This window comes from Ascaphus truei, chromosome 3, assembly GCF_040206685.1.
Source record: "Ascaphus truei isolate aAscTru1 chromosome 3, aAscTru1.hap1, whole genome shotgun sequence".
Lineage (NCBI taxonomy): Eukaryota > Metazoa > Chordata > Amphibia > Anura > Ascaphidae > Ascaphus > Ascaphus truei.
Genome location: NC_134485.1, coordinates 54061855 through 54089481, shown reverse-complemented (window position 1 = coordinate 54089481; position 27627 = coordinate 54061855). Strand labels below are relative to the sequence as shown.

Here is a 27627-nt window from a genome sequence, read left to right as displayed (position 1 = left end):
AGCATACACTGCTTCCACTGTAGCCAGGGATTCTGGGAAATTACATAGAGTAAGTTTTCTGGCTATGCACTTCTCTAACCCAGGCTGTGCTGAGAAGCTGTGTAATACGGGAGGCATACGCTTTTTCCTCCACAATATTACAAAGATACGCCCTTTCCTCTGTAGCTCCACTACTTAAACTCTGACACAGGCCCTCATTCTCTTCCGTCTCAATTACTGTAACCTCCTGCTGTCCGGCCTTCCTGCCTCTCACCTGTCTCCCCTACAATCTATCCCAACGCTGCAGCCAGAATCACTCTACTCTTTCCTAAATCTGTCTCAGCGTCTCCCCTGCTGAAATCCCTCTCCTGGCTTCCTATCAAATCCTGTATCTTGCACTCAATTCTCCTCCTCACTTTTAAAGCTTTACACTCTTCTGCCCCTCCTTACATCTCGGCCTTAATTTCTCGCTATAAACCAACCCAACTCTTGCGTTCCACTCAAGGATGTCTTCTCTCTACCCCCTTTTTTTTTTTCGAAAGCCCTCACCCGCCTTAAACTTTTCTCACTGACTGCCCCACACCTCTGGAATGCCCTTCCCCTCAATACCCGACTAGCACCCCTCTCTATCCACCTTTAAGACCCACCTTAAAACACACTTGCTTAACGAAGCATACGAGTAGCTCCGTGGCTAATGCTATACACATGATACATAAAGCTTGGCCCCCTGATACGCACTTACCAGAATGCCCTCCTACTGTCTCTGTACATTCTTCTTACCTATCAATTAGATTGTAAGCTCTTCGGAGTAGAGATAACTCTTCCTAAATGTTAATTTTATGTCTGAAGCACTTATTCCCATGATCTGTTATTTGCACTATTTGTTATTTATATGATTGTCATGTGTATTACTACTATGAAGTGCTATGTACATTAATGGCGCTATATAAATAAATACATACATACATAAGCTTATAGGAGTTCATGTAAAAATGGACATGAAGCAAAAGGTGACAGTGTGTGCTCATTTGTATGTCATTTTCCAGAATCCCTGGCGGCAGTGGAAGCACTGAATTCTAAGGCCACGTCCAGGATGAAGCTGAGCGAGCTTGTGCGCTCATGCGACCAAACTCATGATTGCAATGAGTCTGTTTGGCTTGTGTGCACGCACATGCCTGTGAGCGTTCGGCGCTCAGCTGCTTGCAGAGACAAAAACATTTGATTCTGCCGCTTGCTGGCGCGTCACGTGAGTGGTTCGCCTAATAAGGGTTAGGGTTGGTTTATAGCGAGAAATTAAGGCTGAGCTGTAAGGAGGGGCAGAAGAGTGTAAAGCTCTGTGACGTAATATCCGCACCCCATGACGCCCCCAGGTGCGAACTAGCTGGCCAGGAATCACCTAAGCGCCTCACAACATGGCGCTTGAGCACCAGCACGCTTGGTTGCACCCTGGACAAGACCTAAGGCTGCGTCCAGGGTAAATACATGCATGCTCGCTCTCGAACACCGTGATGTCACGCACTGAGCAAGCTGGAGCGAATCCTGGCCGTGGCTGTGGCTGTGGCGCGCACAGGGGGAGCGTGTCGGGTGTGTGGCCGTGACGTCACAGAGCTAGTTCGCCCTCATTGGGTGAACCTCTCACGTGACCCAGCCATCGCACGACAAATACAAATTTATATGATTGCTCAAGCAGCGCTCCTCTGAACTCACGTGCATGTGCGCGCGCTCACTACAGCCGCTCTCATTGGCTCAGACTGACTCAACGCATCGTGCATGAGCGTGTGACTCTTCAACCTGGACGAGACCTAAGGCTGCGGCCAGGGTGAGTAGACGCGCGCTCACGAGGCGTGACAACAGCGTCTGCCCGAGTAGGAGCAATTGGCTCACCTGCTCACTGTGGCTCGAGCGGGGGAGAAGAGGGGGGGGCGTGCCACAGACGGGAGGGGGTGTGTCAGACTGGAGTGGGGCGTGACGTCACATCCTCAGCTCCATCTGATTGTTTATTGTGACTACTGTGCTCTAATTGGTTGTTAGCCACTCATGTGACCCACCATCGCGTTCAAAAAAACAAATTCTGCAGTCTCCCCAAGCACAGCTCCGGTCCAAGCACACGTGCGGGCGTGCACGAAGCAGCTCTTTGACCGTGTGGATCAGGTAACATGTATTAAAACGCTCCGAGCAGGAGCGCATATGCGTACGTCTCCTCACCCTGGTCGCAGCCTAAGAGATAATGGGGAAATGCAGGGTTGCAGACCTGTCTGAGACATGCGAATGTGTTCACAAGTGATATTCAAAGTATATATAATGCTTTTTTTATATTGTTAACTCTACGTTTCTGTAAGGCCTTGTCCGGGTTGGTGCTGAGCGGGCGGGCGGGCACACTCACGCTGGCCGTGATGAAATACATTGCTGCAATGTGTGTGGCCATTGTGAGCAAGCGCCTGCTCGGTGAGCAAGCGCCTGCTTAGCTGCTTGCAAGCAAATTTGAATCTGCCGCTCGCGCGTCATGTGAGCGGGTTCGCCCTCCCTGATGTCTTGGCCGCGCGCACCTAGCTGGCCACAAATCAACTGACCGAGTAGGAGCGTGTGACGTCATCGCACATGAGCGCAAGCGCACTCTCTCCCTGCCTGGCCGCAGCCTAAGGCTGCGCTTATAGTGCCGGCGACGTCGCAACAAAACAAATGCATTGCCGCCGTCGCGTGCGCTTATAGTAAGTGCGACGCGACGGGTTGGTCACGATCGCTGGAAGTCATCTCTATTTGATTTTCCACCAACCGTCACGTCGCCGTCACTATAAGCGTATCCTAATACATACAGGCAAAATATTATTGCACATTGTAAAAACTGTGTATACACACCCAAGTGATTTGTACGGCGCTTAAACACACTAATAATGGTGATGTGAAACAATAATGTGCTCACAAAATTATGTGCAAATTCACAAAAATATATGTGCTCAAATTCGTGAGTAAGTAAACAAAATATTATACGATGTGTAAGGTAGTGCATATATCTCAACCTCTGATGGGAGTGGTTAAGGTTCCCAGTTAGATGCAATGTAGTCCAGAATTCAAAGGGAGTGTAGTATCCAGATACCCCAAGGAAAAATAAACAAGTATAGTGTACTATTGTATGATAAGTTTGGATGTAGAAGAAATCTTGGCTCTTGCAGAATGCCTACTGTGGTCTATTATAATATGCAGTAAGAGAGGAAAGTATTCAGACGACTGGACCGGGTATTCCCACAATGGAGGATGACTGGATCAGGACACAGTGTAGCTGGTCAATCTCAGGGAAACGACAGAGAAATGGGAACAGACCAATTGTGCGGACCAAAATAAAACTTTATCTATAAAAACGGCAGGATAATATATGTACTCTCATTGTGTACATATAACATGGACACATAAAATGCTGTTGGGCGCCCGAGGACGACTCGCGCCGTGGAGGTAGTAGTATGAGCCGCTTTCTCGTCCCTCAGTTCACTCTCCTCGTGTGTGTGTTGTCCTCCGGTTGCACGTCTTGTGTCACTTCCGGTTAGGATGACGTCATATCCGGTCTTACGGGACAGAGAGAGGGGGGCAGTCTTGGATCGGCGAGTCCTCCTAGGCACGGCCTCACAGCGTTGCAGCACCTGGCAATGGCACAGAGCCATCCTGGATACTACGCTCCCTTTGAATTCTGGACTACATTGTAAAAACTGGCATTCTACTAGTTAAACCTAAGAAAATATCTACTTTTTTTTTTTTAAAGGCGCCAGTCACCTACAAACAATTAAACGCCCCTTCAAGTTCTAAGAGGCATTGCACTTTTAAGTGCACATTGTTCAATAACAGCTAAATCCATTTTAAGTTCATGTTTTAAGAACTCTAAATATAGAGCTGTTTCCTAATATAAAAAGACTCATTACCGGGTGTTTTTAAAAGACTCCTGCAGCACGTTAGTTCTCTTTGGCAGTGCAGGGTTGATGTGTGGTAAGATAAGACATTTCATACAGGTGAAAAGGGCATTCGCTATTAACACCTAATGGGTTTTAACAACTCTAAATACCGCACCGTTTCTAATGATAACAAAATGTCTCCTTACATTGTATTTGCCAATGTTTCCAGTAACACTTTGCAGATATCTGTGGGAGCGAAGGATTAATCTGTGCTAAGAGAAAATATTCCATTTGCTTACAGTATTTACAGATCACACTCCATAATTAAAACCTAATTTGCGTCCTGGCGGCACGTGCACGGCACTTCACCGCGATCTGCGGTCTTTAGGGAGCCGTTTTTAGGTGCAGGGACGTGGACAAAACGAGTCGGGTGGGCGGGGCCATGACGGGGGGGCGTGTGTCCGTGTGTGTGCATGTCCGTGTCTCTGTATCCAGCATTGAGGAAGGATCCACCCCCCTGCCGGCGATCTCCCCTCTTCATTGGCTCCCTGCCACACCACGTGACGCGTCGCCGCTCGGGATCACAATCCTATTGTAGCCCCTGCTGGCTGACGCATCAGAGTGCGAAGTGAGCCTGGCATCGTGGGGGGTCTGGGGCCGACTATGGAGGAAGTAAGGAGCTGGTGTGTGGCGCGCGCGCCGCCGGATGCAGCGGGATCCAAGCCTTAGTAGACAACCAGTCACAGTAAGTTACTACTGTACACTAACTGTAACAAAAAGTACACTACATACTAAGGCCGTGTAAGAGATGTGTGCAGAGGTATGCAAATGGAGACAGTTTTAGGGTGAAATTATATCTTGGCTTTATTGAGCCTGTTCCTTTATCCAGGCAAAACATACAAAAACAACAAAATAACAAACCCTATCCCCTTGTAAGGGCTAACTTACGTCCCCAAACCCTATCTGCAGGACCGGAGGGATATTCCCATTAGCAGCCTATCACCCCAAAGTCTCAGGAGGTACCTTAAGCAGGTGGCCCTCCATGTCAGTCTCTGGCAGGTTCCTGGGTCCTCTGTGTCCAGGAAATATAGGTGTCTGGGTGTCTTGTTCTCAGCACAGCCTTTGTGCTCAAGACAGTGTCTGTGTGCAGGCTTCTCTGCTCTCCTTCTGTAAGCCCAAATGTGAGCCAAGGAATCTCTCTCTTGTGTCTCACATGAGGCATTTTACAGAGCTCTCATTAGTCCAGGTGGAGACTAGTTAATTGAGTGGCTGCAATCAACTATCTCTCTGCTGGATTCTCAGAGCTCTGAGGTTGCTTTATTTAAACAGGGATATGTCACTGTTACAGGTCGCAATTGAAGTGAGCGCAGCGGCTTGTACAAAATACAGTGGCTCTATAGTGCACGCGATCGCTCTAAATAATTTCGTTTTTTTGCACGACGCCCGTTTCACGTGAGCGGTTTAGCCAATGAGGGCGAACCAGTCTGGTGATGCAACGGCCACGCCTCCCCATTGCCTCCCGATCAGAGTGCAGGGATCGCTCGAGTGACAGGCGCACGCCTGCACTATGAGCGATGCCTGAAGCAGGTGTGGGCAACTCCAGTCCTCAAGGGTCACCAACAGGTCAGGTTTTCAGGACATGCCTGCTTCAGCACAGGTGGCTCAATCAGTCTCTCAGTCATCTACTAATCCACTGATTGAGCAACCAATGCTGAAGCAGGGACTGATTGAGCCACCTGTGCTGAAGCATCCTGAAGACCTGCTGGTGGACCTTGAGGACTGGAGTTTCCCACCCCTGTTCTGAAGTATATGGTAAACACTGTTTATAGTAAATATACTACGTGCCCTTGTGATTTAACACCTGTTTTCACTACAAGTCTCCTAATTGGATAACTAAACAATAATATGTGCAATAGCATTCATGCTTTACAGTGTGACATTTCTGTTTCATATCAATGTCTACCCGCCTGCTTCACTGTTTTTTAAATGCCTTTCCCCACTCACACTGCGCAGAACTGTAAATACTACTGAGATGAATAATGTTTCTCTGCCCCAAAAAAGTTTTTGAATCTTTGTTTGTACACTTTGTGTAACCAGACCGACAGTACACATGACATATTTTATTAAGAATGGGCAGGTTTGCAAGCATGAAATCTGAGCCCAAAATTGAACCGAACGTGGCTTGTACAGTATGTACTGCCTTGAAGGGAACTAATCCCCCTCCCCCATGGGGCCCTACCTCTCCCCGTGTAGCTTCAGGGTCTGCAGGGGTAACTGCAGAAAGGAGGCTCGCTGGCTCCCGCTGGCACACCCGTGAGAATCCGACGGCTCGGGATCGGAAATTTGGTTGCCGGCCGTCTCTCCGGGACCAAATGTAAAGAGGTTCACTTGACCTCAGTCCAGGCAGATTTTTTTGATGAAAAACTAAAGGTGGGAAAAATGACACATAGAAGTACATATTTTTTGGTGCATCAAGTAACTCCTCCCTTACTCCTCCTATTGACTTCAATTAGGCTTTCTGTGTGATAGCAGTTTTTAGGATAAGGGCCTAAGCTGCTGTTTTGGTGCTGGCACAATGCAGATCGTTTGTGGGACAGTAGGGGCAATGTGGCTCTTATAATAAAGGTTAAGCCAAGCCATTGCCCCTATCCATCTACAGGGATGGGCAGGATTTATCTACATATCCATCCTATTCTGGCTCATCTGGCCCAAATTCATGTATGTGACACTGTATATTGTATGTATATTTTTATTCCATGTCACGGCTTCACTGTATGCATTTTCTTTGTTCCCTTGGCGTGCTAGGTTAGTAATACACTTACCCAGCTGGCACGCCAATGGATTCGGGTTTCGCTAGTCGAGGAGGGGATGGTGCAGTTCTGGGGACAATGGGAGAGTGGGGATGGGTGGTTCTCAGGTCAGGGAGGCTCGTAGAGCGGAGCTTTTCTCCATCCCAGACACTGAGGCCCCTATCTCTGCAGGGAACTGTTGCTGGGTATAAGCCCAGTAAGCGCTGTTCCAATTGGTCGGTTTGAAATTCCCACTCTAACTTAAGCCAGCCCCTGTGGGCTTGAATTAGCCCATCACAGACGAGCCCTCACTCTGTGATTGGCCAGAACTCAGCATCCGCACTGTGATTGGCCGCATTCCCATCTTCCATGCTTTTCTATGGAGAAGGGGAAATTATGTAAAGATAAATCGATCTCAGCTCCACTGTCAGTCTGGCGTTAGCGTGGAAGCTAACTAAGTGTGTGTGCTCCCAGGTTTTGCCAGAGACACCCACAATGAGGATGTGGACTATCCAAAGCGGGGGATTTGAATACTGCTTGGCTGGAACTTCCATGCAACCTGCCTGAAGACTCTGGAACCCCACAGGAGTGGAAGCTGCGCCGGGTAAGCCATTTCGGTGTCTCCGGGCACCTATGACACCTACAGAATTACCCCTTTATTCCCCTAGTTTGTGAGTATAGCTGTTATGTGATATTCTGTTGTGTTTGCTGGTTCCAGTCCGAAGAAATACCCTTTATTTGATCTCTGTGATCCCGTGAGAGAGTTCTCGTCTCTTATGACAGGGTGTAGGCTGTTATACAATTTAGTGTCATTTTACTGTAAGAGTTCTTCATTAATTAAATTATAGTGTTCAGAGCTTTTCGAAAACCTTGTGAACCTTCAAGTGTACTCTTTGTCAAGTATACACTTGAAGAAGAAACCTATGAGGGTTTGAAAGATCTGTACACTAACTTCATCTACAAAGATCTCATACAGTATGCAGTTCTGCTATTACAACCTACAGCAAATCGGCAAGTCTAAGCTTGGAAAGAATGCCCACGGACAGGGCTTACTATCTAGTCCAACGGGGTGGGCAACTCCCGTCCTCAAGGGCCACCAACAGGTCAGTTTTTAAGGATATCTCTGTTCAGCACAGGTGGCTCAATCAGTGGATCAGTCTTCAGATTGAGCACCTGTGCTGAAGCAGGGATATGCTTAAACCTGACCTGTTGGTGGCCCTTGACGACTGAAGTTGGCCACTCCTGATCAACACTGGAGGTTAAGTAGGTTCATCTGACAGTAACTGACCCCTCTGGTTTTCTGACCTACATTTAACCATTAACATTACATTATAAATAAGGAATCAGTTCTATATAGTCAAAAGCGGTCACTCTGGCTGTTTTTGTCCTAATATCCCAATTGAAGTTTATCGAAATTTTCGTCTGAAAAATGCCACTTTGGACTACATAGAATTTACCCCTAAGGCTGCGCTTATAGTGCCGGCGACAGCGACGTCGCTTCAAAACAAATGTATTGAAGCCGTCCCATGCGCTTATAGTAAGCGTGGCGCGACGGATTGGTCGTGGTCGCTGGAAGTCAAGTCAATTTGATTTTTTCAGCGAGCGCAGCCTGACGTCACCGTCGCGTCGCGTTGCTGTCGCCGGCACTATAAGCGCGGCCTTGTTGTTATAAAGCTGCCATGGTAAGCCTGTACATGTCGTTTCCCCAGTTATTGTCATCTGATAATAAAAACGTTATGTACAGTATGGATTATGAGTTAAAACATTTAAAAACATTTCAAAAACACGATTATTTTTTTTTAACATATTTGACTTTTTTTTTTAAATTTATTATCCTGTTTTCTTTCATGCTCTTATGCTATTTTTCCCTTTTATTGTTTAGTTTCTACAACAACAAAAAAGAATAGAGTTATGCTTTAAAAAAAAAAATAAATGTCATATCTATTCAGATGTTAGTACTCAGCTTCATTATCTGTTTTCCACATCTTTCATACCCACCTCCAATTTTTTTTTTGGATGTAGCACATGTACATATTTGCCAAACATACAAATCCAAGCAGATGTTTGTGTCAGACCTATTATGCACTTGCCAAAACCAAACTGGCTCCAACGTAATTCTAATAAATCTGCTCTGTACTTTTACGTTGCTGGACATTTAATTGAAAGTGCTCCCCACAATGTTTCCACAGTGGTTGGAAACTCCAGTCCTCAAGTGCCACCAACGGGTCAGGTTTTCAGGATATCCCACCTTCAGCACAGATGGTTCAATATTGATTGAGCAACCTGTGCTGAAGCAGGAGCTGAGTGAGCCACCTGTGCAGAAGCTGGGACTGAGTGAGCCACCTGTGCTGAAGCAGGGATATCCTGAAACCGTACCTGTTGGTGGCCCTTGAGGACTAGAGTTGCCCAGCCCTGCCTTAGAAGGTCTCTCTTTTTGACAAAAGGACAAACACGGGACATGGTTTTCGTGGATTTACCATATGTACCAATCCACAAAATATGTACTCTTGGCATTGCATGTGTGTATGAATGTCACTACATAGAAAGTCAAAACGAAGTCCAATGGTCAGATTGAAACACGCTGTACAAACACCACTGCCTGATACTGTGTTTTCAGAAATGAGCCACACTTTGTATTTGGAAGCACAATATGTATTAAGTCTTATGAAATGAAAGCCTTTAAAAATGGAACAGCAAATAGTGCTGTAACTGTCTGCTTGTGGTATCATTCCTTTGTGGTCACTGGTCAGACCGTTTGGAAAAGGTAACTTTAAAAAAACAAGAGCACTGTTATACAAAGAAACTGAACATATCATGTGCCCTCATTGTAATAGTCAGACTTGTCAACTTGTAAAATCCCAGATCTCTCCGTTACAAATCATATGCTAAAAAAAACACTTTTTACAGTCTGCTCCACTGTTTTTTTTAAAATTCAATATACATTATATAATATGGGTCTCCAAGCCTATTTTTAAAAAACTCAATACAATTCACGACACTTAACAAACAGCACACTAACTTAACCCTTTTCCTGCCAGGGCCTCAGTGACCGTGTAAGGCGTAAATTTCCTGAATGAAGAGGTTGTTCAGGAAATGCAATGCAATGCTCACACTGGTCAGTTACATTGGGCTTTTTCCTTTTCCTTGTCCTTTCAGCTTTGTGGTATTGTGGTACGACAGTATCTCCTTCCTCAGATCATTAAAGCAGCAATTATGCTTTGCCAACTTTTTTTTTCTCTTTTTATTATTTATATATGTAAATCATGTGAAAATGTATCATTCCACGTTCTTACTAAAGCCGGCAATCGTTTGGTGCTCTTGTTATAAATCTGTAAAAATCCTGATTGTGTGACTAACGTAATGGCTGCTTCAGTCAGTGTAACTCCGCAGCTACAATGTATCCTGATATTACTAAGGTAACATTATCTATTGTTACAATTTACAGCTGAAACTGCTGGGAACATTGGCAACAAATTATCCCAAGCCGGAAAGTTTTGCAAATATCTTGCACTGGTAGGGAGGTGGGCTGAAACCTGCTATAGAAATCAAAGGATGCTTTAAAACTCATTCAAAATGGCATTAAGAGTTGAATAAATAAAAAAATAAAAAATAAAAAAAAGCATGCCACTATTATCTAATACTACAGATCTGATTGATTTATTTAAAAAAAAAAAACATAAGATTTCACATGTTTTGCTGCTTTAAACAAAGTCTGGCTGTCAGGGATCAGTATCGGGTAGGAAGATGTAATCTTCTGCATAAAAAGAGGACGCAACCCAGATTCCCAGTCTTGTGCTGCTTTTAAAGTGCCTCATTTTACATTTGGTAATGTGCACTGTTTGCCGAAGTTCTGTTCTACAAGGCAGAGCAAGCCTTGGGATGTTCTAATATACATGTAAATATACAAATAAATACATGTGCTCAGGGTGTCTAAAGCTCAGCTTGAAAGCTAACCCAAGAATAATATATATTCCAATATATGCCTAAACTACTGCCTTGCACAAAATGAAATGATTACAACACATAAATAGATATATATGTAAAGTGTGTGTGTCCTTATTAATGCGCCTGCACAAGTTTTCTCTCTTCCTCTCATGCATCTTGAGTGTTCATTAACACAAGAATTGCTAACAACTGGGGCAGAAATGCACGTACCTGTATCTGTGTAAAATTATCTTAGAAATGACTCACTTAAGATGCTTTTTCTGTAGTCTTTTTTATTTTATTTTATAATAGTAGCAAACACTCTGTTCCCATAAATGTTTGTTACCCCCTTATAGCTCACATGACATGGGTCCTAAGTCTGCCCTATTATTATTATTATTAATAATAATAATAATAATAATATGTTCTTGTATAGCACTGCTAGTTTTATGTAGCGCTTTACAGAGACAGGTCCCTGCCCCGTGGAGCTTACAATCTATGTTTTTGGTGCCTGAGGCACAGGGATATAAAGTAACTTGCCCAAGGTCACAAGGAGCCAACACCAGGAATTGAACCAGGCTCGCATGCTTCAAACTTAATGCCAATCAGTGTCGTTACTCACTGAGCCACTCCTTCGGGAAATAACATGCTCATCTAGTTAATTAGCAACAATGTTGCTGTAAGACTGATACAAACACCCCTTCAGAACCAGGGGACTCCTAGTGATAAGATAGGGTAGACCTGATTTAAGTAAATTAACCTTTGCAGTGTTTAAGGTGCTGGCAACACATTGCAAAACATTGCAGGCCACTTCAGTACTGAAGAACTTCAAAGTAATACTTTTATGGTGGTAATACTGCTTTAAAGTGTAGAATTTACATTAAAGCTGCAGTTCAAGCTGTCATTTTAAAAAAAAATCCATTCAATATGTGCATCAATACAAAACTGAAAAGTGATTAGCTAAGTTGCCAAACAATCCATTCTCATGTGATCGATCGGCGAAGATTCGGCTCTGGGTTCACTAAATGCAACTTGGGTCCTCAAAGTTCTGTGTGGAAGATCATGTGACCAGGCAGTCATTAGATACAATTAGTTCACTGCTAGAGAGAGGGCAGGGCTCTGCTTTCAGAAGTGGAAGGGGACGTGACTTTGTAAATGGTTGCTATAGGAAGAAAAATGATTGTTACATTATAATACATTAAAACTGTCTTTAAAATATATATATATATATTTAAATGCTACAAGTATTTTCTCATACTACAGAACTACTTTATTTTTAAAAAAACCACACACATGTAGGGTATTGCTTGAACTGCAGCTTTAAAGATATTTACTATACAGATGTAACCAGGGTTATTGCTCCCCTTGGCATGCTATGGTGATATTCAGAATTATCACTGCTTTTCAATCCTATAAATATGCAATATTCGGCTTTATCAGAAGGATAAATATATCTGGTTAAATCTGTATATGCTTGAAAAATCGCTTTGCACTGTAAGTAAGGGTGAGTACACCTTTAAAATTTTGTCTGCTGAATATTTTTCCATAACTGTATCTGATATATTGATTTTTTTTTTTTGAGGCGAGGAGCTTTCTTTCATAATAAATTCTACTGGGAAACGAACTTGAGAATTCTACAGACATGTTTGAAAAACAGCTTGCTAGAATAATTGCTGGTACCTGTCATCTCATTATTAGTATCACATTACAGAAAAATCTCCAACTGCTGGATTTTATTTCCTGGCAAAACTTCAGAGAATTTAAGATATTTCAAAAACTTCCAAAAAAAAAACCCAACAACAATAAAGCAGCTAGATACCCCTGTCTAATTGTACCTACCACACATCATGTTACAGCAATATTAACAAAGTCATCCTCCTTACAGAAGTGTGCAAAATACAAACATTTATCTCTTGTCAAAACCTATACCTGCGTGCTAACTGTTGGTAAACATATAAAAGGTCTATTTTTGCAAAATGTTTGAAAAATCACTTTATTTTATTTTTTTATGAATAATTTTTAATGTTTGGCACATTATCAAGGTGCCAATGGATCTGCATTATTGTAATGCTGAGCAGAATCACAGACAGAGAGGAGGATGTGACCGTGTATCTGTTGAACTTTTTCACTGGAAGGGAAGTACCACATTCCATTGTTTTGGAGCCGTGGGAACGGGCCAGAAGAAGGGACTAGAACCCGAAACATTGCCCCTCTCCCCCCTAACCAGTAGCCCCCTATAGAGAGCTTTTCAATGCTTTTATAGTGAGAGCTTCCACTTTTTTGCACTGTGCCGTTTCTTCCCTCTTTGCACACATTCTTTGCACTTACCTAAACGTCTATCTACCTTGCGGATAAGTATAACTTCCAAATACTTCTGTGATAACTTTAGAGCTTGATTATCAATGTACAAAGGATCTGAAGAGCCCAACCACTGCTCATTATCAATGTCTGTATTGCTAACTACTACTTGAAATAAAAAAAATGCTACCTTTTATTCTGTGACGGTTATGTGGGTTTTACACATGAGTGCTGGGGATATCTAATATTTTCCACATAATAAAGATGTCCCAACTTTTAATAAGCAATTGCCTCCAAATTACTCCTATTATCATGCGCTTTCGTGTTACCAAACATCAGCCAGCTACAGTATATTATATATTGTTTTTGCTTGGTTTCTGTGGTGTCTCTGTAATCTTTGGCAGCCATTTTAAACCATTTCTGGAACGTTGTTTTTGATGGCACAATGTCATAAAGATCCCAGGGCAAAAAACTGTGTGTGTGCTAAGAACAAATGCTCTTTTTGTTGGAAATGCAGTTGTCTCTGGATCCTGGGGTGTGCTGTCTAATGACCAGCAGAAATGGGGGACAGCTGCTTTAAATCTGAGCGAAGATAGCACTAACCTTAACAAATGTCCTTAAAAATCAGTTTCCCATAATGTTCTTGCATTTTCCCTTAAAAGGATTACAGCTGGTGAAACACAGTTGAGGAAGTGTGAGTAAAACAGATATCTCTGTAATTCTGGGCTCTGGCTCAACATTCTGTGCTGAGAATGTACAATTATAATGTCATTGTACTTTATTCACTGTATATTTTGTAGGCTGTAGCACAGCCACAGGAAAAGTTTTCACTCCATAGGTGTTGAGATGAACTCCCCAAATGATATATGTCATCATTATTGGCACTGCATATTAATTGCATACAATTCACAGGATAGTGTCATCAATATTTACTAGAATAGTACTGATGCTTGAGAGGGAAATATTTATCACGCTATTGTTTCTTATGTTGTATGTGAAGTCATGTCACGTTTGACAACTACGTAGAATGAGTGGTTGCCAAAGTTGTTCGTGACTTCTGTACAAGTTGATCTACTTGTAATGAACTGTAATATCTGGAATAATCACTAGACCAATGAGCTGGCATAAAAATCTCAGAATGCAGGCACTCGTATGAATCAAATGTTCAATTTATAGTTGTAATGGAGAAACATTAATCTTATTGTTCGTGCATGTATTACATTGCATTCATTCTATCTGTGCAGAATTGCAAAATCTCTCTTAAAACGGAATTACAGGGCTTTGATAGACCAGTAAAAATAAAAACTTGCCCCCACAACACCAGGGCAACAGGGGTACGATCGTTGGATAACCTCATCCCCCAATGGGCTATGTACATTCTGCTGTTAGAGATGCCACATAAAAGGACATCCTTGCTAAGGCTGTGTTTTAGAGGTATAATCTGTAAACACCAAGCAGCAGAAAGGATGCATTGAACGCTGGACATAGTACTATTGCAACTTGGTAGCAACAACACGGGGAGGGGAAAGTTAGGCTGGGTCCCCGCTGCCTACTGCAGCACCCGCTATGGCAGGTGCTGCAGGGACGAACTGCCCCTCAATGAGGCTGAGCCCGCTAACTACCTTGCCCGCCGCGTCGTGCGAACAGATTTCCCTGAAGACAGGAAAATTGTGCTCACAACTCGCGATGGAGCGCTGGCCACACCCCCCGGTGGTTCAGCCAACGAGATCGAACCTGCCGGGTGACAGAATGTACTTGCCAAGTAGGGAAAAGATGGACAGGCAACAGGTGCCAGCCACAAGAACAAATCGGCTTCCCTAGAGGTGCAAACCATACATATGGGCCTGCGCAACAACATAATTGGGGTGGGTGCGTGGGGGGGTATGGGGGGAAGGGAATAGAAGGCACTAGTTCTATGATGGGCTGACCCTCCTCAGGTAAGTGGCCCCAAAATGTCTCCCTTTATGGGGTTTTCCCTATTTAGATGTCTGACCGCCCGTTTGTTTTCTTGTGCTTTGTTAATACAGCTGTGACCCATTTAACCCCACTGATGCCATGTCCGGCTCTCTTATTTGAGATGGTGAGCGAAATGAGAGACGTGGCAGGCTAGGCAGTTTAAGCACATCCATAGAAACTATGTTTTATTGTACACATACATTATAAGAAAGAAGATAAAATTCACACAAGGAGGATTAGGGTAGGGGCTGGTGTGTGATGTGTGTGTCCCAGGCACTAGTATAAATGTAGAGGCCTTAGAATGATCAGGAAAGAGGGCTCTGTGTTGGTTGTCCTTTGCACACAAGGACGCACAGTTATACCTGTAATGTTACTGAATACAAGCCAACATACTTCAAGAAATGTTGCCAGACTCACCTACCTTCATAACTCACTGGCATCTGAAATAACATTAATACAAATAGTTTAAGTCTGAGGGAAATTGCTCTATGTTAGTGTTTCTGCGCACTTGTGGTACCCTGATAAATGACTGCCAGTTTTCCAAATGGAAATAATTGAAACTGCTCTGGTGGTTTTTATTAAAGTGGAAAAAAAACCTCTGTGATAAAATTCTCTCTCAAATAATTTTAGGATTATTTGAAATCTGATACCTAGAATAAAATGGATCTGACATTTCTACGTAATCATTTGCTAAAGCTTATTTCTAGAAGAAATACTGTACATGGGATGTGAGGTTTATTTTCAATGATGCATATTTTCCATTCCAGGTAATTTATGTTCAATGCCTTTTATTCATGATAATAATAGATATATTGAACTGCACCGAATATGTATATGTGCAATAAATAATACAATAACAGAGACTCGTAGCAATTCAAACATAAAGCCAGACACAAATGATAAGAAACTTCTATTATGCAAAAGTGTACTAAAGGCCAAGATTAAAATGCATCTCCATGTGCAACAGATTCCCGAGACTGCTTCAGTCTGAACCATCCTACAATGTTTAAACTGCAAATATGTACACTCTGAATATGGAGACAAGAACAACTCCACTAAGGCCCCTTATCAATATGCTACCAAGCCACTTCTCGGTGTAGTATTTAAATTGAGTGGAGAAGCAGCATTACATCATATTGACTAGGGGCCTAAATGTGTAACTTCTAAGCTGCCATATTCCTAAAGCTTCGCAGTGGTTACAGCAGATAACCCTTCTGTTTGTGTCCTGCAAACATGCATTGTTTGTATTCTGTACAGCCTATTAACCTTTAGCATGCCCTTATGATGGCATTTTATAGGGAATAATTGGGCAGACCGCTCTAATGGAGCAGCCCCCGATCTAAACAGGTGGAGCACCCTCTACTTCCATTTATATTAGCCACGGGCGGTGATGCGATTGCTTCCGGAACGATCACATGACCGCAAAAGCTGGAGGTCCAGTGGGGGTTCTGCTGCTGCGGGACCTCCTGGTGTCTGCTGTTCTCCTGCCCAAATACTACAAGAAAGCGGAGTTGAAGGAGGCCGTGTCTGCAGCATTTTGCAATCCGCGTATTGTATTTATCATCAAGATTTTAACATCATTGATGTTTCATTAAAATAATGCTTCAGTTGAGATAAGTAGCAGATGTCAGGATAGTGTCTGCGTAGCCAAGAAAATGTCTCAATTGTGCCATAACACAATTTTTGATAAGCATATGTAACCCCCTGTGTGATGGGATCCACACACTCACACTGCCCTCTGGCAGGTTCCTCTCCAATGTGCTATGGACATGTTAATGGACATGAGAGCAGCCAACGATAATGGCTGTGGAAGAGGCGGGACTATGAGGGAAAGGACCTGAGTGCTATCAGGATCGGTTGAGGATTGGAAAGTGTGCACGTGGCAGCGGGTTACAGTCCAAACGTGATCGAGAGTCTGAGTGCCGTCAGAGGGACCCACAACTGCTACAACGCAAAGTGGTACTGAAGCACCATTTTGGAAGTACAGGCCTGCAACAGTTTGAACACAACGAGCTCCAACGGTTTGCCGGCACCATCACAAGCCTCCATACCCAGGATTGGGTGGAGACCCCACCACTGACATTGATTCACACCTGTGCAGTGTTATAGGGGATTGTGTTATAACTGTATACTGTATGTAGTGATCGTCTGCTGAGGATCACATGTTTCCAGAGTTATTAGGGGTACAGTAAACCTGTTGTATCACCCACATACCGTGTCTGTATCTTTCCCGCCATCTGACCGTAGGCCACGTGTGGCCCACTAAGTTATCAATAGGGACTCAAGCCCCCACATCCGCAAAAGTCATAAGTCTGAGAGATAAACAGTGGAGGGGTTACACATATATAAAAATCCCCTTAAAAAACACAAATGGATCAAAAACTTGATAAAGTGATTTTTAATATTTGCTTCAAACACTGTTCCTATTTCGGGTCTGATTATTTGTTAGCAGTTACATCGGTGCAGAACATTTTATTAAAAAATAAATATATATATATATATATGTTTTTCTACGATTCTACGATGCTTTCCAAACTACAATACCTGTACAGACCTCCCAATAATGCCCTCCCTCTGGGGCAATCCAGTAGATTTAGGGGCATGTGTATCAAGGATAATCGATAGGATTTGCTGTTTTTTTATATGGTGTCGTAATTTTGCCCCAGACTTGCCCGACTTTCCCCTTGATACATATGTCCTTTAGTGTGCAAGAAACGCAAGAACGCAAACTGAAAAGGGAAAGAAAACTAGTTTCCAAAAAAGATTGATTACCAAATGGCAATGTAAAATGATAGTACATTTTGCAAGTGTTCCAGCACATTCACTGTGGCTCAATACATTTGATATCTATTTCTTAATTATTTAGCTGTCTGCCATCAGCTTGTTTTGATAACATCCTTCAGGACAAGAAATAGGAGCACATATGTGAATTGTTTGCACTTAAACCATCTTTCAAGATGGCTCTTGATTTAAGAGTATTTTAGTCAAATGTTATCAAAACTTACACTTCCCGGTACAATTGCTCACTATGAAAGTCGAGCAGCAGCTGTCACTGTTGTAATACAAGACCCCTTTTAGTTCGCAAAAGTTTGCCAGTGGAACTAACAGGAGACTTTCAAATAACTATAAACACTCAGGCTAGAGGAGAGGGAGGGGAAAGAAGCTGACAGAAGTGCAAAGTGTACTGCAAATTGCCCTCAACAATGCTGTCGCTGTGTCCAAAAAAAAAAGAAAATTTTTTACGTGAATCCTTTGGGGGCAGGGGGGCTTAGTGAAAGCATTAAAATGTAAGAGGTTAAGGAAATGTCAGCAAGATCCCTCTAGAGTTTTGAACATGCATACCTGCGGATATTTGCATAGGACATTTACCAACAGACGTGTCAGAAATGGATGGGATGGTATACCTAGTTTTAGGTTGCCTGTTTAAAGTCTCCTCCCATACTCTAATGCAAAGTAGTGCGCTATCCACGCACATGGACCATACGGATTACAGTCCATATTTACTAAGAGGGGCTACTTTAAGATCCATTCACATCATCTCTTTTTACAGCATGAACGGTTACAAGGGACAGGGGAATTCATCTGTGCAAAAATACACCTGTAGTTAGCCGAGCGGCCAGGTACAAATTACTATGCCGAATCATCTGGCTGCTATTGATTGTATTTAACGTTTTATTTAAAATGACACAAAGCCTGCAGTAGACAAACTCTGTTTATTTTCATTTTCCTCGCTCTACCAGGAAGCACAGAGCTGTTTTCCATGCAGGCTAAAAAAAGTATCATCGGTGAAGCTGTCTCATCTTGATCTTCTCGGGTTCTTTGAAGTGTGTTAATGTCACTTAGGGCCTCATGCAGAGAGCAGCGCAAAAAGCGAAAGCGGCATTAATTGGCGAATTCTGCCTTGAGAAAGGCAGAAACCGGCAAGTTTGAAAAAAAGCGCCATTTTTTTTTTTTTTTTTTTAAATTCGCCGCGCGGCTGGAGAGTTTCTAATCTCTCCAGTTTTTTTTTCTGCCGTATGCAGAGAGCCGCGATCGCCATCTAGTGGCTGTTCGCGCCAAAAAAATGGCGCGATTTTCAACATTTTTCCTCTCCACCAAGCAGCTGGCGCTCCGCGGCGGGTGGAGAGGAAAAAAAAAAAAACGCGATTTTTTCCCTACAAGTTTCAACAGCGCTTATAGCGCTGGTTGCAACTCTCCATATGCAGAAAGGCTTGTTAATGCAGTTTTCTGCCCTTTCTGCATACTGTATGGAGAAAAAAACTCTCCAAAAAAGCTACAATTTTTCCCCCTCTCCAATTCTATATAGCGCTGCTCTCTGCATGAGGCCCTAAGTGAGAGTGGCCCAGCAGCCGTGTCAATTTAGATTTTAGGCTTATTACTGATTTTTTTACATTGTTTATTTTACTCCTAGTAAACAGGGGGAAAATAACAGGCAGCTGAAAACAGGCAGAGTACTGTAGACATCCTGAAAAAATGCACCTGCTGTTTCCCTAACTCAACTTCAAGCTAAACACATCATACAGTATATAAGAATGGGCAACTGCAAGTAATACCTCACCCTACCAATATTAGCAAGACGGTTGCAAAATCTACTTGTGTACAGTATACACAATTAGCCTGTTCTTGCCACTATGTGTGGTGTGGTTTGTGTGTGGTGGCTGTGTGTGGTGTGTGTCTGTCCTGATTGTAGAGCTTCATGCACTAGGCATTGGGATCTCCCGTGCAGAGAAGTTGATGGCGCAGTGATGTGGATTGATGCGCTACCACTGGGTAAGGAAACAAAGCACTAATCAAAGTGGAGCGGATTTGAAGAAATAACACAGTACTTGCCCTGCTCAGAAGGATCGCGATTATGCCAATTATTGCACATGATCTGAAGGAGTAATTCAGAAGTAATGTCGCTGCCTTTGAAGTGGGTGATCCTAGTTTGAGCCTCAAAGTCACCTCTCCAAGTTGCTTTATCTACCCGTGCCTTAGACCCCCACATTACATTGCAAGATCTAAGGCAGGGTTGCTCAACTCCAGTCCTCACGACCACTCCCCCCCACCAACAGGTTAGGTTTTCAGAATATCTTTGCTTGAGTCACCTGTGCTTAAGCTGGGATATCCTGCCAACCTGACCTGTTGGGGAGGGGGGGGTCGTGAGGTTTGGAATTAGGCACCCCTGATCTAAGGGACAGAATTTAGTGCTTGCTAATTTGTATTCGCAGTGCTGCGTAAAATGTCAGCACTTTAAAAAAAAGCAAAATATGATTATTTTTACATAGATTTGTAACTATAAGTTTGTTAGAAACATCCTTAGTGATAGGAAGCCGTCATCAGCCGTGCGTATTAAAAAAATCTTTTCTAAAAAACAATTTTCTTATTATGCTACCTTATTTTGTCTGTGGTGATATAAAACGTGATCTGGGGTTACTTTTTCTGTTTATTACCATTGTACTTTAAGCACGTTCTGGCTCATGCATACAATTTGTAGTATTGTTAGTTAATAAAAGAGGTCACAATCGGAATTGTTTTGCATTGCAACCACTGGCTATGAAGAATATTCAAACAAATTGACAAGGAACAGAATCCACCGAATTGTCTGCAAATATACAAATACAATGGCACGGAGAGACTAAAATTGAAAGTACCTCAAACTGAATATATGACAAGTTCTAACATGTATGTCCCCGTGTTTTTACATGCCGACGCAGCACCGCCATGTCAGCTCAGTTTCATGATCAAGTATAACATCATGCTGGGCTCTTATAATGAATAGTAAAATTCACGGGTTTATTTTACATAGCTTTGCCATGCATTAACCCCTGGAGTCCCAGCGGAGTCCCAGTATCTGAGTGCCATGGCCCCTGTGGCACAGTGCAGTTATGTGACTGTGGCAGCCATTTTCCAGGAAGAGTAGAGATGTCCACCACCTGTTTCACTACTGGGCAGATCGTGTCCTACGCTCCATGGGAACACAAGGCGTGATTTAAGTAGGAAGACACAAATTTACTTTTCAACCCCTGACCTTACACCTGCTGTACAAACCAAAGTTTCGGAATGTCTTTTGCGATATCATCCTGGATGGCCCTCCGCCGACTTAAACTAAACATGGCAAAAACAGAGCTCCTCATACTTCCTCCCAAACCTGGCCCTACTACCTCCTCCACATTACTGTTGGAAGTACCATCATTCACCCAGTAGCCCAAGCACCCTGTCTACCACTCGTCTCCTCTCTCACATCCTCCTCTCACATTCAAAACGTATCAAAAACCGTTTGCTTTTCCCTCCACAATATTACAAAGATACACCCTTTCCTTTGTTGCTCCACTGCTAAAACTCTGACACAGGCCCTCATTCTCTCCCGTCTCGATTACTGTAACCTCCTGCTGTCCGGCCTCCAGTACAATCTATCCTAAACGCTGCTGCCAGAATCACTCTACTCTTTTCTAAATCTGTCTCAGCGGCTAATCTACTGAAATCACTCTCCTGGCTTCCAAACAAATCCTGCATCTCGCACTCAATTCTCCTCCTCACTTTTAAAGCTTTACACTCTTCTGCTTCTCCTTACATCTCAGCCCTAATTTCACGCTATGCACCCTCCCGACTCTTGCGTTCTGCTCAAGGATGTCTTCTCTCTACCCCCTTTGTATCTAAAGCCCTCTCCCGCCTTAAACCTTTCCACACCTCTGGAATGCCCTTACCCTCAATACCCGACTAACACCCTCTCTATCCACCTTTAAAACCCACCTTAACACACACTTGCTTAAAGAAGCATATGAGTAGCACCGTGGCTAATACTATACACCTGATACATAAAGCTTGGCCCCTGCAGACGCACTTACCAGAACGCCCTCCTACTGTCTCTGTACGTTCTCCCTACCAATTAGATTGTACGCTTTTCGGAGCAGGGACTCCTCTTCCGAAATGTTAATTTTATGTCTGAAGCACTCATTCCCATGATCTGTTATTTGTATTATTTGTTATTTATATGACTGTCACGTGTATTACTACTGTGAAGCGCTATGTACATTAATGGCGCTATATAAATAAAGACATACATACATACAAGAACACACCTCCTTAGGTATGACATAGTCATGGGGCCCCCAGAGTGCCGGTTCCCATGACGTAGTCACTACGTTCTGGGGCACCCAAAGGGTTATTATTGATATCAGCAGCTGAACTGAGTATAAATATTGCTTTTGTTTCCAAAAGTGAATTAACCTTTAGTTACATGACAAAAAAAAAGATTGTTAAAATCTAAAAAAACTTGAAATACATATTATTGTTATCATTTTCCTGGGCAAATAATGAGTAGAGATTTTATTTTTGGAGTTTTCTTTGGCACACAGAAACGGTCTGCACCAGGCATACAGATGCTAATGATGTGTGCTAAATAATATTACCCTGATAATGTATATTTACTAATATTAGTTATAAATGAAACAAATATATAAAATTCTGTTTTAATTTTACATTGTATCAATTAGATATTCAACATTACGTTATGCGTCAAAAATTATTTTAGACAACAAATTATGCAGCATATGTATGAAGTCTTCATATATGCACGATGCACATTTTATAAAGGTTTATATTACTTCTTTGCACTGACATTTGGCACCCAATTTTGTTCTTCAAATTGCACAATAAAAGCCAGAAACAGGAGGGATAGACAGCACACAAACAATTCTAGAAACTAGATGCAGGGTGCAAAAGGAACAAGGAGGACCCTAATTCATCCAAAATAATAACCAAAACACAATAGGGTGTTCCAGCACTCACTGACTTAAAGAATAGTATCAAACGTAGGAATATGCCAAATGAAAAAAGGTAACAATAGAATCACAAGATATAATAAAAATTGGAACAATGCCATACATGTGAGTAACACAAAAGCACACAAATTACCCTATATAGAGTGATGTAGGGGAACAAAACAGGGGAAGGGGAAAGACTGGGAAAACCACAAGGGGAACGTGGGGGGAGATGGAGAAGACGGATGTAGGGGGGCAACGTTTTGGGGTTAAGACCCCTTCCTCAGGCTCGTTCCCTCAGGTCCAATTGGACCAAAGGTACTTCCCTAACCCTGCGCCCGAACAAACTACGCAAAACCCAAAAATAAAGACTGGTAATAATGATATAAATGCAGATAAGCACAGGCTAAATACAAAGTCCAGATTCAACAAAGTGGATGTATACTGCACTTGAAAGTAAGTAAATCCAACCGTCAACGTCCTCAGTATGAAAAATGCCATCTCTAACTCTCTCCTGCTGCCCCAAAAGGGGGTTGCCACTTTAATGGGCTGTGAGGAGTCTTATGGCAGATAGTAGAATGTGAAGTAAATATGGCCCAGAATGCTTATGAAGAAAGCAAAAACAACAGGATCAAAGCACTTATAAATACACTATAAATACACTAAAATCCCGCATTAATGCCACTTCTTATTACTGTACTCTTACTAATATTTCATTTAAATTAGCATTTCAGTTGCATAATTTCACCAAAGTATAAAAATCTTTATTTAATAAGAAGTGGTTAATTTATGACATTTTGGCTTCTATGTTGATCCTGTGTTTTTTGCGTTTACATTTTGTGGTCACTCTTCAACAGCACTATAGTACAATGATAAAACATTTCAAGTACTATATGTACTGGGAGAGCCACCGTAACACATGAAACTAGAATTTATTGATGAAGATTTTTTTTTTTTTAAACTGCAAAACTTTCAATATCTAAAAATTGAACATAAAGAGCAAAGTATACTGTACCTCACATATATTAACCAAGGATACTTCTACCACTACTGTGTTAATTTTGGAATAATACTGTATTTTAATATGGTAAGACATTATAGTAAATGTAAAATATAGGGGCTATTTACTAAGATCTCCAGGGTGCAACATTGGGACTAAACAAATGCAAACAGCAGCACCCTATTTATCAAAGGAAAGGAATGCCAATGGAAGCACTTAATACATTTGGTGCAATGTCTTTGCCCTGGTTATGCCATTTTGAAGACTTTAGGAAATACCCCCATCACATCACTTTGCTGTAAATGTTAAAATGACTCTTTATTACCTTGGCAAGTATAGCCTCTCTCTTCATATCCAGCATTGCACAGACACTTCCCAATGGGTACGAGCCACTCCCCTTCAGTACTGCAATACATTTTGGGTGGCTCTTCCTCTTTGGAATGGTTGACACAAGAACCCCGCACCTCCACCAGTGAATGGGAGTCCATAGGTACAGTATCTGGAAACATAGCCAAATTCTTCACAGTGAAAGGGCACTTTTTGAAATATACCCGGACGGATACTAAGGCAACACAAGCACCAACATCTTGAAAGGCCAAATAAAGTCCTTTCTGGATTATGGGCCCCACTTCACGAATCTCAGTGTTGAGTTTGAGAATTCGATCTCCAAGATCCATCTGGGTGAAGCTCTCATCCGCTGCAATTGTGTCAATTTTTGTAAACTGATGCTCTCTAAACTTGACCCCATTGTCCTCCTCTGACTCCAAGTAATAAAGGTTAAAAGTTTCTTTGCATGTGCCCAAAACAAGAGGGATGCTGTTGCAGTCTCTTAATGTGAACTTGAGCTCAACATAGATCTTCTGTGCAGAGTTGCGAGGAATCCAGTTTGTCCTTAGCCAGTTGTTCTGATTGTGGTCCATCACATTGCACACTTGGTAGGTCCGAATTGGTGTGTAATGCTCATCAACTCCACTGATCTCTTCCCACTGAAATAAAAAAAATACAAATAATTACAAATATATGGGGTTGGGGGGAGTTAGTCATTTGTACAACTGTTCTACTCATGGCTGGCGTACTTCAATTGGCTTTCACTAGAAATATTGGCTTTCTAGTGAAAGCCACAGATATGGTGACATTGAGGAACATTGGCTGGAGAAGCAGTAGCAGAATCACACACTCCATAAAGAGGTGAGTGGGTCTATTGAAAGTAATTATATCACATACATCAATGTGAGGCTGAAAGATGCTTCCTACTTGTAGTATAGATGGTAATACGGATATACCTATTAAGAATTTAGGATACATCTATGATAAGAAGAGTAAGTAGTCAAGTAGATGGTACTAGTGTTTTAATATGTAGATATTATACCCCATACTTGTTGTGTAACAATTCTATCACAACATGCTGAAAATATTGGTGAAGAAATGGGTAAAATTTTCATAGTAATTGGTACCAATTTGTGGGTTCATACCTCAAGAATTTCACACTATTACTAATTGTGAAAAGCTCCTTGAATATCTTTCATTTAATAAACAATGAAAATCATGGCCAATGTTTTCCCTTTTCAACAGTATCATTAATATCACATTAAATATATATCCTGATGCAAAAAGGATGAAGACACTATTAGTGGTAATGGGTAATGGAAATGGTATGTAGGTTTTTTTTTTCTGTAACCAAGACAACATCAATAAATAAAGTATGTACAGTGCACCATGAACATTTTGGAACAGAGTTTTTCTAAAAGCAACAATCTCACTCCTAGTTTATTTTTTTCTTCTTACATGATTAGAACATTAGCTCTGGTTTGTGATTTATCATTTTCTTTGAGTATGTTTAAATAAATCCATTCTAGCGGATGGGGCAAGCCAAACACAGCAATGTCCTGCCCCAATGAAGTTGCAGATTTCTATTGGCTGCTTCAGTGAGGCAGAACCAAGGTGTGCATATTGTTTATACCATGCAAGAAATAAAAGGACAAAATGCCAATATCTCTTGAACCCAGAGCTGTACGCAGTGGTCAGAAAATGATGGGAGGGAAAAAATGAATTAATTCCATAGATAGTTGAGCAACCATCTTAAGAATATGTTAGACATCATTTAAAGTGGATGTCTTTTTTGTACTAGGTATGAAGCAGGGCGTCTCTGGAGCTGACCCATGTTGATTTCAGCAAGAGGAACCCCGTTTCCTGAAATATGTACCCTAAGGGTGCTAATGGTAGCAGCTCCGTCTGGGCACCCAATATAGAGGTTTAAAGGTCCCTCGGGCCAATAGGAAGCCATGACGTCATCCCTTGAAGCTTCCTATTGGCCCACATGACACGGGACGTTTAAACTGGACAGAGATGCAGCATCTTCGGAGAGAAGTATTTCAGGAAGCAGGGGTTCCCATGGCTGAAAATAATGGCTGAAAATAATGAGCTCCAGAGACCCCCTGCTTCTTACCTAGGGGTCTTTTTTGAAAATACAGATGCTAAAAAACATAAGGAGGTTGTTTTAAGAACAAATTTAAATAAACACAAGAGTCATTTGTATATTAATTAGAATATTGCGAATGAGCACGCATTATACAAATTATTGCTAGGATGTGCTTACTATGACATTTAGTACAGTAGGTAATTGATTATTTGAAATAACAAATAAATGTTCAATAAATAAAACAATAAGTGTCAAAGAAATAAACATATTCATACTTTTTTTAGGATGGAATAAATCTTTGGTAAAACCTTTTATTTTCCCAAAAAATAATTATAGGGCGAAAGCAGTCGGGCTGTGGCACGTTACATTTAGCACCATTATTGTTTATCCTTCATTCAATTAACAACATTCAAGCTTCCTTTTTCTGAGCAGTTTCAAAGTACATTGGTATGTCAATTGCAATTTGGTCTTATAACTGTTTTCACGTTATTTGTGTAAACTCATTTTAAAGTAGGTGTCGGCATTTTGTGTCCTTTTATCAATCAGCTACTACACTGATGTTTCATTTACTGTCACCATTCATGTCCATTCTCTCTCAGTTCACTCAGACTTTGAGGCCTGTGTACAGGGATCAGTGAGAGAGAGGGGGGTGGGGACAGTAAGAGAGATCAGCACACACACAAGGGAAAGAGATCACCACAGAGAGAGGGGGGGGTGGAGAGCAGCATAGAGCAGAGAAAGAGAAAGAGATCAGCACAGAGAGGGGGGTGGAGAGATCAGCACACAGAGAGAGATCAGCAGAGAGAGAGAGAGAGGGGGGGGAGCAGCACAGAGAGAGATCAGCACAGAAAGAGGGAGGGGTGGAGAGCAGCATAGAGCAGAGAGAGAGAAAGAGATCAGCACAGAGAGGGGGTGGAGAGATCAGCAGAGAGAGAGAGAGAGAGAGAGAGAGGGGGGGGAGCAGCACAGAGAGAGATCAGCACAGAAAGAGGGAGGGGTGGAGAGCAGCATAGAGCAGAGAGAGAGAAAGAGATCAGCACAGAGAGAGAGATCAGCACAGAGAGAGGGAGGGGTGGAGAGAAGCATAGAGTAGAGAGAGATCAGCAGAGAGAGAGAGATCAGGAGAGAGAGAGAGAGAGAGAGAGAGAGAGAGAGAAGAGAGAGAAGAGAGAGAAGAGAGAGAAGAGAGAGAAGAGAGAGAAGAGAGAAAAGAGAGAAAAGAGAGAAAAGAGAGAAAAGAGAGAAAAGAGAGAAAAGAGAGAAAAGAGAGAAAAGAGAGAAAAGAGAGAAAAGAGAGAAAAGAGAGAAAAGAGAGAAAAGAGAGAAAAAAGAGAGAGGGGGAGAACAGCAAAGAGACAGAGATCAGCACAGGGGGGGTTGGACAGATCAGCACAGAGAGAGAGATCAGCACAGAGAGAGTAGAGAGAGATCAGCACAGAGAGAGAGTAGAGAGAGATCAGCACAGAGAGGGGGTGGAGAGATCAGCACATAGAGAGAGAGAGGGGGTGGAGAGATCAGCACAGAGAGGGGGGTGGAGATATCAGCACAGAGAGAGAGGGGGTGGAGAGATCAGCACAGAGAGGGGGGTGGAGATATCAGCACAGAGAGAGAGGGGGTGGAGAGATCAGCACAGAGAGGGGGG

At 42.4% G+C, this 27627-nt stretch overlaps 1 protein-coding gene across 2 annotated transcripts in view; it reads right to left on the bottom strand.

Moving 5' to 3' along the window:
• The window catches only part of EPHA3 (EPH receptor A3), a 276157-nt gene that overhangs the window by 157478 nt on the left and 91052 nt on the right, over positions 1-27627 (bottom strand). For both annotated transcript variants that reach the window (XM_075594016.1, XM_075594015.1), the window contains exon 3: positions 23892-24552. In XM_075594016.1, the coding sequence (XP_075450131.1) occupies positions 23892-24552 (661 nt within the window). The remainder of the gene's footprint in view (positions 1-23891; positions 24553-27627) is intronic.